The sequence below is a fragment of the Triturus cristatus genome, chromosome 2_2 (assembly GCF_964204655.1).
Source record: "Triturus cristatus chromosome 2_2, aTriCri1.1, whole genome shotgun sequence".
NCBI lineage: Eukaryota > Metazoa > Chordata > Amphibia > Caudata > Salamandridae > Triturus > Triturus cristatus.
The window spans coordinates 1,171,508,808-1,171,528,225 of NC_140582.1; the positions used below are offsets into that span (position 1 = coordinate 1,171,508,808).

Here is a 19,418-nt window from a genome sequence, read left to right on the forward strand (position 1 = left end):
ACAGGATTGTGTTTGTGCAGGAAGGGACACCTACCTGCACAAAAGCAATCCCCTGGGGCATTCTCTTCTTTCTATGCGTTCCGTAGAATGCAGCTCTTATAGAAAGAGGAAAAACAAGGAGAAATAAAGATATTTCTCCTCGTTACGCATCAGCTGGGGAGGCATAGCATTTTGACGCATTCCCAGGTTTACCAGTAATGGTAAATTTGTTAATGCACCAAAATTCATGGATGGATGCGTAGGAACACCCACACACAAACCATGGAACGCCACATGGTGTCAGAGTAAGGCAATGCAGTGATTTTCGCTGTGGTGCGTTACTCTGGATTTATCAAGCCATGCAGGGCAAAGAGGCCTTGCAGGGGTTGATAAATCCAACTTAAGTTTTGCGTCACCCTTGTGCCCCCGTGCGTGGCGCAAGGGTGGCACAAAACCTACATAAATATGCCCTTTGTTATGGTAATAGCAGTGAATGAGATATTTCAGCACTGCAATAAGAAGAGAAAATACGTAGGTGCTGACTCACAAAAGCATTCATGAATATGGGAAGTACTACTCAGAAGTACAAATTTGCATGTTAAAGGTCTTTGGGAATCGTCCTCAAAACGTCCAATTCCCTGTTAGTAAAAATGCAAAGAGGGCACAGCCCTTCAATTGTACAATCGCCAAGGCATACAAGAGTAATTTAAAGAGTATTACAGGAGCACTAATGTACGTACTACAAAATAACTCTGTTAATAAGCCCAAATACTTGTATTTTCTTGACATGCATTGGTCCAAGGTGTGTTACTGAGGGCCCGATTACGATGGCGAAAAGACCTCCACCGACAGCCTGTCAGTGGCGGTCTCACCGACATCAGTGACTGTATCACTGGCCACCACATTACGATGGCGGGCGGTGTGTTGGCGGTCAGAAAGACTGACCACCATGCATCAGACGGGCTCCTTGAGCCCACCGGTGCATCGGAGGCAGCCGTAGGCATTATGATGTGCTTCCCCGCCAGCCGTTTCATGGCGGTTTACCTGCAAAGAAAAGGCTGGTGGATAGGTCGCGGGCCCCCCTTCCCCCAGCCCTCAAAACTGGGCAAAATGGCAAAACATTAAATATAATTAAATAAATATTTTAACAAACTTCCTCTTACAAATGTAAACACACACACACACAAACATTTATGGTGCCAATTCGGATCCTGGAAAAACCGGGTACGAACCGTCGGTCGGAGGGTTTTCTCCGTCCGTCTCGTGCCCGGTAAAATAACCCTACAAACTTGCAAGTACGATTCGTACGGAAACACCATTTCCGTACGAGTCGGAAAAAACACCGACCGACTGTAAAAACACATACCAATGTGATCCGGGACAGCGCCGACGTGACATCGGGACGCATGCAGGCTGCATTTCACGAACCAGGAAGTACGAATCGTACCAACACCAGTCCGGACGGCAATATTTTTACGGCACCCAAAAAGTGCCGGAAAAGCGAAGTACGGCGCAATGCGAGCGGAATTGGGGGCCCGGTACGTGCCGAACCCCCCCCAGACCCCGCGGATGTACGTGCCGTACCCCCACCCGTGTATGTACACCCGTGTATATACGAGTCGAAACCCCACCCGTGTATGTACACCCGTGTATGTACGAGTCGTACCCCCACCCGTGTATGTACACCCGTGTATGTACGAGTCGAACCCCCACCCGTGTATGTACACCCGTGTATGTACGAGTCGAACCCCCACCCGTGTATGTACACCTGTGTATGTACGAGTCGAACCCCCACCCGTGTATGTACACCCGTGTATGTACGAGTCGAACCCCCACCTGTGTATGTACACCCGTGTATGTACGAGTCGTACCCCCACCCGTGTATGTACACCCGTGTATGTACGAGTCGAACCCCCACCCGTGTATGTACACCCGTGTATGTACGAGTCGAACCCCCACCCGTGTATGTACACCCGTGTATGTACGAGTCGTACCCCCACCCGTGTATGGGGGTACGCACCGTACATACACGGGTGGGGGTACGACTCGTACATTCACGGGTGTACATACACAGGTGGGGGTTCGACTCGCACATACACGGGTGTACATACACGGGTGGGGGTTCGACTCGTACATACACGGGTGGGGGTACGACTCGTACATTCACGGGTGTACATACACAGGTGGGGGTTCGACTCGTACATACACGGGTGTACATACACGGGTGGGGGTTCGACTCGTACATACACGGGTGGGGGTACGACTCGTACATACACGGGTGTACATACACAGGTGGGGGTTCGACTCGTACATACACGGGTGTACATACACGGGTGGGGGTTCGACTCGTACATACATGGGTGGGGGTTCGACTCGTACATACACGGGTGTACATACACGGGTGGGGGTTCAACTCGTACATACACGGGTGGGGGTACGACTCGTACATACACGGGTGTACATACACGGGTGGGGGTTCGACTCGTACATACACGGGTGGGGGTACGGCACGTACATCCGCGGGGTCTGGGGGGGGGTTCGGCGCGTATGCGGGCACATGTCTCCATGGTTGCTATTGCAGTTCGGTCCGTACGGTGTATTTTCCATACGGTTGTAAAATTGGAAGGACGGGACGGATCGTACTTGCGCGGTCGGACTTCATTTTTCCGATCCGTAGGGTAAATCGTCCGAGGATGTGTCGGACACATTTTCCGACCCGAGGACGTGTGGGGATATTTTCCCAATGCGATTCGTATGGACTTTTTACGAATCGTACTTGGCAGTTTGTACGCTACTTGTACGATTCGTACGGTAAAAATCCCAGATACGATTCGTATGGGGACATTTTTTCCAGGATCCGAATCAGCACCTATATGTGTATATGTAAGAAATATAAATAAACAAATATTTTAATTAAGGATATTATTTGAAAAATCCTAAATAACATAATATTATTAAAAATATCTTTAAACATATTTAAATATACCAAAAACATGACTGTTAAACAAGGGAATCAATTAATTGTAAAATAAAAATTAAACAACATACATAAATACATATACATTTCCCACTACATTAAAAAGAAAACATTTTTATACCAAATAAATATAAAAATATTGACTCCCACCTAACACAACCCAACAGCAACAAACGTTTTTACACCACACAAAAATAATATTTACTATTCTAACTACAATAAATATAAAATTACATAAAATATAACATTGCAAAATACTATAATTTACTATTCCCACTACACTTAACGCATCAATAAAATGTATAATTATAAAAAAAAAAAAAACTCCCACTCCAGTCAGTGAAATAGTAGGGAAAGTGTTGGATTGCGGAGGGGTCTCATCTACTATTCCCACTCGAGTCAGTGAAACAGTAGGGAAACTGTTGGATTGCAGAGGGGTAAAATGTACTATTCCCACTCTCCAGTCACTGCAACATTAAAAACAAATAATATATCTGGCACAAAATGAAAATATATTTACAAAAAAATTAAAACATAAATATGTTGAATAAGAAACACAAATATATTTAATATTAAAAATATAAACATAGAAAATGTTAAATACATTTCACAAATACCTACAAATATTATTATAAATAAAATACCAAAACAATTTTCATACAAATAAATGTTTTTATTTAAAAAGTATTTATTAACAAAAATATATTTATTACATACATTTAATTTTATTACTTCCCACCCTATGACCACACAAAACTCACAAACTGCACCTAAAACGTAACCAAAAAAATTGATATACACTAATAATTATCAACAAACCAATTATCATTATTTAAATACTAACTGTTTGTAATTAATGGTTTTTCCACTGCATACTCCCACAAAACACACAACACACTCATAACATTTACCAGAAAACTGTTTACACAATTAACATAATAAATGATCAAATCGATAATCAATATTACTTTAAAAATTATTATTGTTTACTAAAAATGTATTTACTTCCCACCCCATCCCCCTACTAAAACCACATCTAAAATAACATAAAAAATGCACAATTAACCAAATTAATTATCAATTAAACAAATATTATTTATTGAAAACTAATTATTAATTACATAAAATTGAGTTACTCCTCACCCTTTACCTCTATAAATCCCACAAGTTGCAAAAATGTAATTAAACAATTAACATAATTAGTTATCAATTAATTATTTAATATTAATTAACAGCTAATTATTAATTAATTAGTTCCCACCCACAAAAACTCCACAACCTCTACCTAAAAAAAAGGAAATTCAACAACACAATTAATTATCAATTAAATAATTAATATTAATTAACAACTAAGTCTTAATTAATTACTTCCCACTCTTTACCCCTAAAAAAACCCCACATCCCCAGCAAAACATTTACATAAAAAATAATAGCACAATTATCCTAATTAAAAATCAAATAAATAAATAATATTAAGTACAAAATATTCATTCATTGATTATAATTAAATTACTCCCCACCACATATTCCTATAAACCCACAACCCACTACGGAACTAAAAAACACCAAATTTAATGACATTAAATTTCATGGCTACTAAAAATGCAACTAATAATATAGTAAGAAACATAAACAATAATTAAACAAAAAAATTACATCATAAACATTTAAAATGTATACTAAAATACATAACAATAATTAAAAACTATATTTTAAACAACTCTATCTAAGCTAACAATATTAATGACTTCTATATTTTAAATATCGATATTGCTTACCTAAAATTCGATATTCTTGACATAATTCTTGACATAGATATTCTTGATTTCGATATTTCGATGTCACGATATTTCTGTTTCGATATTCTTGTCTGGCGATATTTTGAACTCAATATTCTGTCTGAATATCTTTTATCTTATCAAGTCAGTACCACTCCAAAGCAAACCGGTGCATCCCAAAGCTTGTAAGCCTGATCCCTCTAGGAGGAGCTTTAAAAAGTGGAAGGAAGTGAGGGTGGGGAGAAAGCTGCTGGCATCATATCAGACGCTCGCCGTTGTAGTCTTGTACATGTAGTTCACTATATTTCCTTGAACTTACTAGTAAGGTTGTGTTACCACAAAGTGCGTTTTCCAGAATTCAATGAAGCAGTTCCGCTGAGATGCCAGCAGTTTGCTCCTCCCTTTTTCAGCTTGATTGGGCTGCACACAGTGAGGCAGCAGTTGCCATGATGGAATTTTAGGGCCTGACTTAGATCTTGGCGGAGGGATACTCCGTCACAAACGTGACTGATATCCCGTCTGCCGTATTACAAGTTCTATAGGATATAATGGACTTCTAATACGACGGGCAGGATAGCCGTCACGTTTGTGATAGATTATCCCATCACCCAAGATCGAAATCAGACTGTAAATGCTGATGCACTCGATGTGCTAAGCTTTTTTTTATCATAATCTCTCCAATCAGTGTTTGCGACGACAAAATTGCTTATACCGACTGCTAAAATGGGTTTAGAAATGCATAAGTTATTGCTATATGGAAGGGGCTTATTGTAGGCGTACCTATCCATATTTATTGTTGGTTTAGGATTGAAATAGCTGTCGTAAACCAGTTCAAAAGTTACTGACCCCCAAATTGGGGTTGTGACCTATTTGAAAAAAGAGAAGGGGTCCCTTTACGACCTCTTTCCTTTGTGAATGTTAAAGAAAGTTCATTGGGGAGTACGCAGTTGTCCACGGGACCACTGCAAATTCTCAAACAAACTTAAAAAAAAACTAAAAAACTTTCTTTTTAAATGCAGCTTGGTTTTGATTTATTTAAATGTGATAACAGACATGGAGGACTAGTGATTCTACTAGGCCACCATCCCTGACATGGCTTCCAATCACAGTGAGTCTCAACTTGCGGAGTACCTCATTAATATTCATGAGGTAGGTCAGGTTGTGACAAAAGTCTTTTCTGGTCACAAAAATACTGGTTGCAATTTGCGACTAGTCTTTTGCGACCAGATATTCCTCCATCTGGCCCCAGAGAACCAATGTGTATAGTACATTATGGAGTGACCCACTGTCAGCTTTAGGTAAGAATATGTAATTTCCAGAATTGGGCGGCTATCCTATAGTTTTTTTACTTTTCATCAATGCACCCATCAAGATCCTTTTTGAAGCTGTGCCCCCTTAACTATTTCCTGCATGACAGCTGGGCAGTTCCTCCGTTTTTACCTTCCTTGGATAATATTTTACGTTTTAGCATGCCTCTAATCCTTATTTGCTTATTAATTTATTCATGCATGAACATTTTTGAATATGCAGATTGCAGCTGGCACTCGCTAAGGATTCATCAAAAAAACATTAATTTTACATGTTTTTATATGCTGAAGAAACTATAAAACAGGGTCCCATTGGGAAACAAAATAATTAAGGGCCTGATAACGACCCTGGCAGACACACCACCAGCCCCCAGCGGCGGTGGTCGGGAACACAATGCCAAACCGGCGGCATCCTGACCGCTGCATTTCAACATTACTGCGTGACTGGTGGTGTGTCGGCAGTGCAGTCATGGCGGCGACAAGCTGTGGCTCTAGGAAAGAGCCTGCGACCAATGCCAGCCATGCTGCAAAGCTCCCGGGCAGTCGGACGTACTGTTTCCCGGCAGCACAGTCTGCAGTAGAAACAGAGCGTGCACCAGTGCAGATGGCATGGGGGCAAACACAGCTGGCACCAGTAACATGTCTCAAAGGCACACTCCCTTGGAGACATGTTTGCAACCCAAAACCTGCCGCTCTGCCGACCTTTTCTTGGCAGCGTCCCTGCTGTATAAAGGTCAGCGGAAAGACATTGTGATCAGCCTGGCGGTGGAAATGCCGTACTGCCTCTATGGGCCACTGCTGACAGTGCACCCGCGGCAGCAGACATGTTGGTGGTGGCAGCTGTCTGGCAGCGGTCCGCCCGCCCTTCTCGTGATCAGGCGGTCGGACTGCTAGGGTAGCTGCAGGCGGTCAGACCAGCAGGATGCAATGGTGGCTCGTAATCGGACCCTAACTCATAATCGCACAAAATAATTGCTCAATATAATTAAATAAAATGAGGCCACACAAAAATAGAGAAAAATAAACATTTTAAATTATGCTGAAGTGTAAAAAGGTTTCTCTCGCACAGCCTGGCAGACCTTGAATGCCATAAACTAACCTCTCTGATTGAAAAAAAAGAGTATGCTGCACAGAACAAGAATGCTAGTTTTTTTTAATGCTTCAAGAAATGATGCTTGGATACCAAATGGCTGGGCACTTACATTAGGGCAGAATTTAGTGATCTGACAAGGATGGAAGGCTGAGTCGGCTTTGCCAGGTTTTGCAATTTTGACCTGCAAATCACTTAAAACATCAGCGCTAGTTTACTCGCTGAGCTATCTTGCCACAACTAGACGTGCTTGTCACCAAGTGGCCATGGAGGAAAGGGCAGTGGAAACACCAGGGTATGAACATGTGATCCCTTGTTAAAGAAGGCGGTCAAATGTAGATTTAGGAGTACATTGAAAATGAATGTACTCCATTTAGATTCATAGTATCAAACGGTAATTAATTGGAAAAAAAAATGTGTCTTGCAAAGCCTATGGCTAGGACTGTAGAATTCAGGATTTGTAAATCCCAAGACTTATCCCTTTTTATTCCACCTCAGGCCTCTTTGTTCCATCCTTCTAAACTTCCTGTCCCTTCATCTCACTCTTACAGGTTTTTATATAACTCCTGCCTTGTCCCTTTGCCACTGTTTTCCTGTCTTTCTCCATTTCCTTCCCTTGTCTCTTTTGCTCTGGGCCAGAGTCTAAAAGGTAAGTCAGTAAGATCAAGACCCCTCAACTGTGGTCAGAGGACCAGCCACTACTGGCCAAGTAGACACTTAGGGGCCTATTAGGATGGCGGTCGAAAAATCTACCCGACCGCCATGGTGCAGGAAAAGACCACATGCAAGGACTGCAGCATAACCGCCCGTCTAATTAGGATGCTCCGCAGTCGAAATCTGACTGCAACGGTTGGATTCTGGCGATGAACAATGCGACGGTTGCTGCTGCCAGCAGCACCGCCGCAGTGTGAAAAGGAGCGCGTCATGAATGTCACTGCACTGAGTGGCAGGCACTGCACAGTGCCTGCCACCTGGTACAGGGACCCCCCCAGTGCACCCACACCCCCCCAAACACATTGGAGACCGCAATGGGCCCCCGGAGACATTCTCTGCATGCCTTTCCATGGCGGTTCCACTGCCGTGGAAACGCTGGCTACCGCCGGCATGGTTATGATAATAATCATGCCGGCGGAGCCCGGCCCTGCACCGTTATCGTTGTAGCGGTCCAGTTCCGCCCACTAGGCATGTGTGCGGACAGGTACCAGCAGAAAAGTGGCAGGCGGAGATTCTCACTGCCGCAGTTGTCACCGCCATGCTAATGGGACCGGCAGTTTTCAGGGTTGCGATCGCAGGCGGTTGCCACCGCCGGCCCAGCGGCGGCCATCCGCCCGCCATCCTAATAGACCCCTAAGTCTATCGAAGGCCATTCAATTTGACGGCAGACAGCTGCCAACCACCCTTTTACATTCAGTTGTCCTCGACAAGCAGTTCTTCCTTCATCCAGCTGTGTTAAATGTCATAAACTTTGACACATCAAGGCATGTGTTTAGAACATTTCAGCCTTTCAGTGCATATGGCGAGACCTATACAGGCAGATTTTCCACATTGAAAAGTTGGGTTTTGTGGTGAAGGTAATCTTTTTTCCCACTTTATATTTTTTCCGCATTATGAAAGAGTTTCCTCTACAACTTCTGAAAAATTTGGAGATGTTACGGTAATGTCTGCATCCAATGTTCATGCACTTTCTGTGCTGCCAAGGCCCTCATTAGCAATATGACAGAATTCCTGGTTTTATGGAGTAATTTCTCCCGGCACATTTCACTTGGAAAAATAAGGACAAAAATGTCCACAATATGGGGAAAACGTGCAAAAATCGGTGCTGAATCAATTATTTCTGCAGTTCTTCTCCTTTCCTCTCTTATGTTGGACTTTTATGGAATTTCACTCACCCTACAGTATAGGGAATGTTGTGTGCGGCGTTACCTCATGGGTAGTCCCTCCAAATCTGTACCAGTAGCCTAAATACAAGTGGGAAACTAGGTGTGAAACAGCATTGGAAATGATGGTGAATACCCCAAAAGTATAGTGTTTCGGTGTTCACCACTTTCCCGGTGCCTCACCACTCCTGCCGCTCCTTCTGGGAACACACATTTTCATACTCCTGATCCTGAATTTGCAGCTGCTGAAAATCCCTAAAGCAAGCCTCAATTTGTAAACTTTCACAGTTTTGTTTATTACAAATGCTACGTTTTGCACACAGTGGTGTAGGTTGAAAAATATTTTATAGAGCTCCTTTAAAATAAAACATTTTTGTAGTAAAATAAGGAGGAAAGCAAACCTGCTATCTTAGAATTTTTTGTGATAGACAAGACTAGTAGATTGGTGTTGAGCCATTTTAATCAAAGTAATAGAGATTATAGCATTCCCTCTGAATAGACTCCACACTAAGGGGCCGAATCCAATCCTGGAAAAAGGCTGTACAAATCGTTGTATGGAGCGTTTTTCCCGTACAACTTGTACCCGGTAAACTTTTCTTACAACCTAGGAAGTACGATTCGCACAGAAAGCCTCTTTCCATACAAATCGTACAAAAGACCATACAGCTAAAATATACCAACGATTCTGATCCGGAACAGCTTGCACGCGACGTCTGTATGTATTTAAGCAGCGTTTTCCAGGCCAGCAAGTACGATTCGTCCTTACGGCACTCCGTACGGCTCTTTTCTTATGGGAGCCAAAAACAGCTGTAAAAGCAGAGTCCCCAGGGGTACGAGTCGTACAGGCATACACCCCCGTGCGTTGTGTAAGTACGGTGCGTACCCCAACATCGCGTATGTACTGTGCGTAACCCCAACATCGCGTACCACAACATCGCGTAGCCCAACATCACATACCCCAACATCGCGTAAGTACGCACCGTACATACGCGATGTTGGGGTACGCATCGTACCTACACAACGCACAGGGGTGTATGCCTGTACGACTCGTACCCCTGTACGACTCGCACCCCGGGAACAACTTTTCCCGGGATACGAGTCGTACAAAGTTTGCTTCGTAGCGGGTTATGGCATTCCCCGTGTACGGTACGTTTTCCGTACAAATCGTAAATCGGAAAGCCGGTCCGGATTGTACTAGTACGGTGGGACTGCATTTTTACAATTTGTACGGAAAAGTGTCCGGGTCCGTCTGGTACAACTTTTCCCGATCCGATTGGTAAGGATCGGGCCGATCCGTACAAATCGGATTGGGAAATGTTGTATTTTTCCCGTACGAATCGTACTTCACGGGTCGGACGGGACTTGTACGATTTGTATGGAAATATTTACCGATACGAGTCAGACGGGAAAAAAAACTACAGGATCAGAATCGGCCCCTAAAAGTAGCTAAAATCGATCTTTCATTGCCTATTTTCTGCTGGATGACTCAAGAGGTTTGGTATCATCAAAACTCAAACCTGATTGAAATCCACCCTGAAGCTGGCCCATGCCACTACATAACCGAAACATAGCTACGTGGTTAAAATTAATGTAAAGACCATTTCACAATAGTTCTATTCCCACATATATAAAAACATATAAAGTCAAATTACTTGAAAAATAACTCACTACTCGCTTTTATCTTCATATGCCTTACAATTTCAGGCGCTTTGCTGTATATGTTCTAAATATACATTTCATATAATATTTTATTTTATATTGGAAGTCAAATGAGTGCTGGCTTGGCTGCACACTAACATTTGCTTAACCAGCTAGTCATTGCTCCCCCCCTTGAATGTGCCCCCTTTTGATTTTCCACTCCCTACCTAACCTTGATCTGTTTCTTTGTGCTTCAGATGAGCCACCCCGGAAGTCCCTTGAAGTCTCACCCTGTAGGTTACTTGAAAATATCCATTCATGGTCTAATCTATTCTTGTTTCTTAGCAGGTTTGAGTGCAGCTGGAGAGTTTGAGCAACTGTTTGGGAAGAAACAGTGATGTCATATTTAACAATGTTATCATTTTACATGATTGCATTTCACTTGAGACTTTTTTGCGTAACTCATTTTCACAAATTGACATAACTCATTTTAAATGTTTCACACCCTACAAACAGTCATGTAGTCATCATGTTAAACAAAAAATGTGAAATGTTCTTAAGAAAATGCCTCTATGTACTGCTGATCAGATGTAGCTTTGATGCAGTGATGAATGTATTTACTGTTTTTGGATGAAAATTAGGTATACCGCTTAAATTTCCTAAAAACTGAATTATTTTGCTCTTGTTTATTTCACACTTTTGTGTAAAGCTTTTCAATATTTGTGTAAATGTTTTCAGTTTTGTTCAGTACTGGTTAAACCCAGAGACAGGTGATGTATTCTCTTAGTACATATCTAAAATTGAGATTTAAACCCTAGCTGGGCTATGGTTCGTGTGAGTAGTACCATCTGTTATGCTATGACCAGATATCAATACATTCATGAAGCACAAATTAATCTTACAATTCCTGAAATGGTATCTCATCCATCTGCGGCCCTTGTAATGCCTATTTTAGAGTGCGGGATATTCGGATTGTGTGGGCTGTGTTGTTATGGTTATTAATTTTAGGGATGCAAGTTGTATGACATATGTCAAGGGCAGAATACTGGACAAAAGAGTTGGGTGGTAAAAATATCTGTCATTAGCATGCCTGAAAAGACTGGGTTTCAGGAGTCTTCTGGAGAGCAGACTGTTTGGGCATGCTGTCAAGGATGGGTTAATAATGTTTGAGTGTTCGATTCGAATATGCCTCCTTATCCCGCATTCTTTTTTCCGCAGGGAATCACAACGACCGCGTTGTGATTCCGCATAACATTACTCCGCAAGTCGGAACAACGACTTGCGGAGGGGGGAGCTGGATGTTGGAATAGTATAATTTACTATTCTAACTCCAGTCTGTGCGGACAGTAGGGAAGGTGTTGGATCTTAAATCCAACACCTTCCCCCCTCCGCAAGTCGTTCTTCCGACTTGCGGAGTAATGCTATGCGGAATCACAACGCGGTCATTGTAACGACCGCATTGTCATTCCCTGCGGAAAAAAAGTTTTGTTGTAAACGTCGTTTACCGTTCGATTCCTCTGCATTTTGACTGCTTGAACTTATGTTGGCAGATTCTGCCTGGTGGCCGATGGTAGGGTTTTAGTTGTTACACCGTTAGGTGGTCTGATTCTGCAGGCACATTTTCCAAGGCTGTATCAAGTAACAAAATATCATATTCCCAAAATATTGACTCCACAATATCACCCACCACAATACCACAAAGCAAAGAATACTCAGGTGAGCGTAGGTTTAGTATTCTGAGCACCCTATTCGTGAAGATGTATATGTTGTAAGGTACACAACTATGGACCTAAGAATAGTACATTTAGACTTACATGTATATACGTATGTCAGGAAATGTCTCTTTTTCTATGGTCACCCCAAAGATTTTGGACGTATACTGATGGTTTTTGCAACTCTGAGAGTGCACTGAGGCCTGTCTAACCAGACGTCTGTGCCAGTGTCCTGACTCCAAAATGTGTATGTTACATTGGCTATACCCAATTGGCATAGGCTAACTTACCAATAAGTCCCTAGTATATGGTACTAAGGGCATTTAAATTATAAGTTCACCCCAGGGATTGCAGCACTGGTTCTGCCACCCTGAGTGTGACACAAGTAAAAGCAAGCCTGCCAGTCCCCTGTGCAGACTGGAAGAGGAGTCTTCAAGTGCTAGCCCGACTTTGTCATTTAAAACAATAGCAAAGCCAAACCTCCCCCTGAAATATGTGTAAGTCATCCCTATGGCAGGCCTACCGAGCCTTAAGGCAGGATGCAGCGTATTATAGGGCAAACACAAAACTGTTGTTTTTATTGTGGAACGATTTGGTTGCCCCATTGTCAAATACAGGATTACACGCTGACCCCTCAGCTGTGAAAACTCCTGAACGGTGTGACCAAATTCTATACTCCAAGGTATTAAAAACATCGTTACATTAAGCCCGACTTGATTTTCAAGTCGGCATTAATGTAAGATGTTGAAGTGTGCAACGTTTACAGAGTTGCCGCTTTGTTGCCTTTACTCTCCTGTGCCCTTCATGCTTGTAAAAGGAGCCTGTCCCTGAGACCGCTTTCTACCCTCCTGGGGAGATGTGCTAACAACTCCCAGGAAATGAGACAATAGAAGTGTGCACTGGAAGCCACACGGATGTTGGTCCAAAAGGTGAGCTCCAAAGGAGATGCCACCTTTAAAGGGCAAATGGTTAACACTTGGGAGAGACACCATTGTCTAGGTATACAGGCCAGCACTAGGGACAGGGAAACCAGTTGCCAAACCTGTTCTCCAGGGGCATGTAGCACCCTTGGTAGCCACACCTCTGGGTTGGGGTTGGGAGCTCTGGACTCCGAGAGGGGTTCAGCCATGTTGGTAGAGTGAAGAATGGTGCATCTTGGGATAGCCAGATACCACACTTCACAGGAAGTGGTCATCGGGAGATAGGGAACTTAGTAGCCCTTTGGCTACTGACCGCGTTTACCCTGAGGGCACTTTCTGAGCATAGAAATGGCAACCCTGGCACCCAGAACTCAGATCTCGACTGGACTGGAAGAAGGACTAAAGAAGGACTGCCCTGCTGCAATGTGAAACTGGCATAGAGAGGATGTACTGACATGGACTGCACCTGCTGAACCTGGTGACTGGCAAAGGGGAAGGTATTGTGCCTGCTGTGTCCTGCTTGTGAAGAAGTCATCTCCGGATCCCAGTCGAAGCAAGAGACTCCAAGGGTCAGTTGGCTGACCTCCAGTTCGCAGCACAAGGCCACAACAACTGAAGAAACCGGCTGGGGCAAGCTGCTAGCCAAAAACATTTAGACCTCTGGAAACAGCCGCCATGCAGCACCAGAGACCAGCACCTGACGGTTGAAGTTGCACCTGAGTCTACTAGACACGGGAGAGTCGTCGTAGTGCAACTTGGTCACCCAGAAGACGAGTTATCGTCCAGGGAAGGGTTTGGCTGTGACTTCCATACCGGGTGGCTGGATTTCTACGAAGACCGAGAGGACTTTGATGGATGTCAAACCTGTGACCAGGATTTGATCACCCCCTTTGTGGACTGGGGAGTAGATGCAGGAGGACCCCCATCATTCACATCGCATCCATAACATTCTTGAGCATCTTTGGGCTCCTGTATCCCTTGCATCAGGACCACTTCCATAGGAACCTACAGCAAAGGATAAAAGTGCCAGGAACTGACTGAAGGCTGCTTCACCTACTGAGGTAACTGTTTCTGAGGGCCTTACTGGTCCCCTGACTAGCTTCCCAAAGTAACTCTAACCGACTGCAATGCAACTAGCCAAAAGGTTTTGCTCAAACATTTTCAATGCGTCAAATTTGTTGAAATTGCCAATGCTGGTTTGTGGTTGACTAGAAAGTGCATATTTACTGTACCTTGTAAAATCCATATCTCTGGCACTCTCCGGTGGATCTTTTTGTTGTGGTGTCTAAAACAACATGATAATACAGTATACTTTTATAATTGGATTTTGGATTTCTTAGGTACCTTGTTGATTTCTTCTTCAATTGTTTTGGTGCTGTTTAAATGTTTTACACTTGTTCCTTTGTGTAAGCTTTGCTGCTCAGAGCCAAAGAGATCCATGGTTTAGCTGAAGGTTTGACAAACGAAAACTAGCGTAAAGGGGTTGGTAAGTGCATTACACAGTGAAATTGCACAACCATTCCATATAATACACCCCATTACCGCACAACTTACCTTTACAATATTATAGTGGTCGATATTACAGAGTGAATATCTTGTCAAGGAGATGTGTAAAATTTGAAATTGTGGTAGATCGCCTATTTTCAGAAGCCCTTGTGCACATAGAGGATTTTAAGTTGAATGCAAACCGTGAATGGGATCACGTGTTTTTAAGCGGGCTTTGCGCCATGTTGCTTTTTCATGGGAAGATCTGCCCCACTGGACCTGCTTTGTTCTTGTCGTAGACGGTCAGTGCCTTTTTGGGAGCTCACTATTGATCAGGGCTGGCTCTAGGGCGGTGCGACCGGTGCCACCGCACCGGCTGCTGGCTTGGTGTGGGGGCGCCAATATTTATGGTTTTAAAAGCACCTGCTGCTGCTTTCTTGACCTCCAGCAATTCTCAGCCAAGAATAAAAAAGTCCAAATGACTCCAGTGATTAATGTAGTTCCTGGAGAGAGAGCGAGATCGGAGGTTTGTGTAATGGAAGTTTCTACTCATCCTGAGGTAGCGCAGAGGGGTAATATGCCTGCTGCAAAGAATGTGCATATCACAAAGTGCATATAATGGAATGTAAATAGGCCAGTGGGTTACTATTTTGTCGGAGAGACAATATGGTTGCTAGCTTTTTATGAATTAAAATCCTAATGGAGAGCAGTGAGCAAGAAACTGTAATCAAAGAGCTGCTTGAAAACGGCTTGGTATAGGCTGGATCGTTATGATTTCACCCAGTTTTTCATTATCCTCATGTTGCAAATTGGGTTCATTTGGGTAGAAATCAATTCTTATTAAATAAGAGAACCCCCCCCTAACCATGGTGTTTGGTTTTAAATTTGAAGTTTCTGATTCTCCTGACCAAGCATTAAACTATCCTGCCCACAAGTATGGATGATCTGTGACTTCTATACCTTCTTGTCCTCTGTCTTATGTAACATTTCCTATACACTGATTTACACACTCATGATTGATTGTGTCTGTGTAATGTGTGTGATGTAAAGTGTTCTGACGCCTTACACTGATAGGAGTGGCACTATAAAATGAATTAAATGCATCTGAGAGAGAGTGGCTTTGGAGGCTTGAGGGGCACTGTGAAGGGATAGTTATGAAGGAATCCGTAGTGGAGGTGGTCACTGGGGGCGCCAACAAGCATTGTCGCACTGAGCGCTAAAGCCGGCCCTGCTATTGATTACATTGCAGTATTCGAGGAATGGCATGGCAGGCACTGGTAAGCTTCTTAAGTGGTTAGTACCTCAAGAATTGTAGAAACCTTTGAGCATGGAAAGTTGGAAATTGATTCCCTTCACCATCTTTATTTCCCAGGCCGATGATAGGTCCCAATCCACACCTTGTTCTCACATTTTTGCCCCACACACTCCACCCTCACCCTGTCAACCGATTATAACAACAGAATAGCAACATTTTAAAATCTGTAGAAGAGAAAGGACATCTCACAAGGGTAGACTAGGTGGAAGCACTCAGCTTCAATTCTTTCATCGCCATGACTACTAGTGCAGGTTTTCCAACTTGAAGCTTGCCTTGTGTTTCCTGCTCTTTGCGTCAAAATGTACATTCTTTATATGAGGCATTGTAGTAGAGTACGCAAACAAACATCCGTCGTTAGTTCTCTGTACAGCATTTGGCATACTAGAATACAACTAGTACTAATGCCCGAGAGCAGGGATTTCGACCTCCGTGGACCAGTACTCACTTCAGCCACGTACATAGAAATTTGAGTTGTCTGGTGGCCGCTGATTTAATCCGATCCCAGCAAGTGGCATCACGGTGACATCAGTGATTGATATTAGCTTCTACCAGCTTGCGACACCTTCATAAAAATAATCCTTGCCCTGCCCAGGTTCCATAATCCACATCTGTCATGCATAAAGCATATACAAAGACAGCTGAACGTTGCATGCTTTACTTTCAAGTCTTTGTTCGTATCTCAGTTTCACTCCTGCTCTTCCTTACCTGCAATGTCTTGCGGTATAAGAAAGGACTACCCTTGCCTTATTTCGTCATACCGCGCATACCACAACCAGGACCACACATTTCCGGCAGATTCATTCCCCTGTTATGCCCATGGTAGACAGTCATGCTTATCATTGGCCAGGCAGATCGGCCACCCTAGGATTCTGGAAGAAACAGTCCAAGGGACAGGCCTTCCTCACTGCTCTCCACTCACATTAGAAACGATCTCCTGTTGTAAGTAGGAACTTTATAGCACCACACTTTTTCCCTGTTTTAAGCATACACCACTCCATTTCCTCTCCTGGTCCACTCTAACTAGCCAAGTTGCAGAGTGATGTATACTGGTAGGGAGTCCCAGTGTCATCTGCGGGCTCAATAAATACCAATAAACACAAACATAAACCTTTGATACAGTGAAAAATTCCAGATTTCCATATCTTAGTTTCTCATCAGATGTATCCCTCTACAGTACAGCAAATATGTTTGTAAAGTAGTAAATGGTCCTGTATGTGGTGTTGTTGTCACCATCGTCCAGCTGTAATTAGCAAGCAAGAATGAGTAATATTTGTATGTTGAGGTCCTACCTCTAACTTTACCTACTGTGTTTTAGTTGACGATAGCCTGGGATTTCTGCCGACGTTTGGACCTTGTTTCGTGAACCTCTATGGGAGCCCTCGAGAATTTACAGGATTTCCAGATCCATATGAAGAGCTCAACTTTGGAAAGGTACGACTATATTGTGCTGGAAATAATTTATAATAAATTTAATTTTTATTTAGCGCTTCAAAGCAGACTCCAGCTGTTTCCAAGTGCTGTAAATAACTTGTGTTAGTGTTACCCAATTTAATAGCAATCAGTTTTCAAAGCAATGAAAGAAGAAGATTTAGGTGATCATGCAGAGGTCGAGCAAGTGACTGTCAGGTCACAATAGATGTCAGCAGCGGGTTAAATATAAAAATAAGTCTTCGAATGGGGTCTGTAGCTCGTACATAGCGACGGTTATAGAGTAAAGTATATAATCTAAACTTTGACTTTTCCTATATGCTAATAACAGTCTGGCCAACGACAATGTCGTTTTGGGCCCAGTCACTTCTAATGCCATTTCTAATGTCACACATGTTCCACTTTTACATTTTATGCACCCGGCCTTGTGAGCAGAAAGATGTGCTTAGGGCTGACTTATTTAATATGTAAAATCAGGTGATTTCGACAGGTCTGTGCAGCAGGGATCAAGTTGCTGCTGACAACCTACAGAGGCACCAAACTATGTCCACAAGGAACTCATTTATCTTGAGCAATTCACAATCTGCAACTAAAGTAGCTCATAATCAAGATTTACCTTATTTAATTATGACCCTCCATTGAGTCACAGTACAAATTATACCAAAGTATCTATACACACTTGTGTATTCACATTCCTTAAAAAGCCCATTAACTTATTAATTTAAGGTATACCTAACTTCAGCCGAAGTAGGTAATTTTATTTTGCAATTAAACACAAGTCATTGACATATTTGCATATCTTTGCACATTCGCAGTGGTATTGTGAACCCCAGTGAAGAGACCATTACCTATATTAGTGAATACTGTGTGACATTGTGAAAGGGGGAAGACAGGATATTGGTAACATTCAAAAGGACGAGCTAAATAGAAATAAAAATTAATTTAATTCCGGCCCTCTCTTTTGTATGGTGTCGACGACGTTTCGACCCTCTTTAGATATGAGGTCTCATCAGGACTGTGTTTCTGGGGACAGTACAGCACAGACAGTAGCCGTGTAGGATCCTGGATGTCGGTTGCACAATAATGTACAGGAACGATAGTATCCAACAGTGTTATTATCACTATAGACGGCTGGGATACTTCAGTGGTTGGAGCAAGCCTACGGCGTTGGCTCCGTATACGTTGACGTATGGTGGCGATCACTGTTAGTATCACTTATTCTACTCCCAAGTGAGTATAACTTCTATGCGGGAATGGCTGGGCTACACAATAGGGATCAGCATAATCCGGGCACAGGAACGATAATTATCCCACGTAGTTAATTTCAATGGTGATGACCGGGATACTTCAGGTCATCTGTAGATTCCACAATGTTGGCTCCACGCGTATATATTCACGCTCTACACGGAAGCCCAAGTGGTGTCGCTTCTCCTGTTCACAAGCGGGAAGCAACACTCGATCGTGAACAGGAAAGCGACACCACTTGGGCCTCCTTGTAGAGCGTGAATATATACGCGTGGAGCCAACATTGTGAACTCTACAGATGACCTGAAGTATCCTGGTCATCACCATTGAAATTAACTACGTGGGATAATTATCGTTCCTGTGTCCAGATTATGCTGATCCCTATCGTGTAGCCCAGCCATTCCCGCATAGAAGTTATACTCACTTGGGAGTAGGATAAGTGATACTAACAGTGATCACCACCAATCTTCCACGTATACGCATGGAGCCAACGCCGTAGGCTTGCTCCAACCACTGAAGTATCCCAGCCATCTATAGTGATAATAACACTGTTGGATACTATCGTTCCTGTACATTATTGTGCAACCGACATCCAGGATCCTACACGGCTACTGTCTGTGCTGTACTGTCCCCAGAAACACAGTCCTGATGAGACCCGTATCTAGAG

At 43.1% G+C, this 19,418-nt stretch overlaps 1 protein-coding gene across 11 annotated transcripts in view; it reads left to right on the forward strand.

Annotated features, from left to right (window-relative positions):
* DYSF (dysferlin) overlaps positions 1-19,418 on the forward strand; it is a 1,012,908-nt gene that overhangs the window by 450,470 nt on the left and 543,020 nt on the right. For 7 of the 11 annotated variants that reach the window (XM_085642744.1, XM_085642751.1, XM_085642743.1 and 4 more), the window contains exons 17-18: positions 10,904-10,939; positions 17,394-17,509. In XM_085642744.1, the coding sequence (XP_085498870.1) occupies positions 10,904-10,939; positions 17,394-17,509 (152 nt within the window). The remainder of the gene's footprint in view (positions 1-10,903; positions 10,940-17,393; positions 17,510-19,418) is intronic. The other 4 variants (XM_085642747.1, XM_085642752.1, XM_085642753.1 and 1 more) reach the window with 1 other exon arrangement.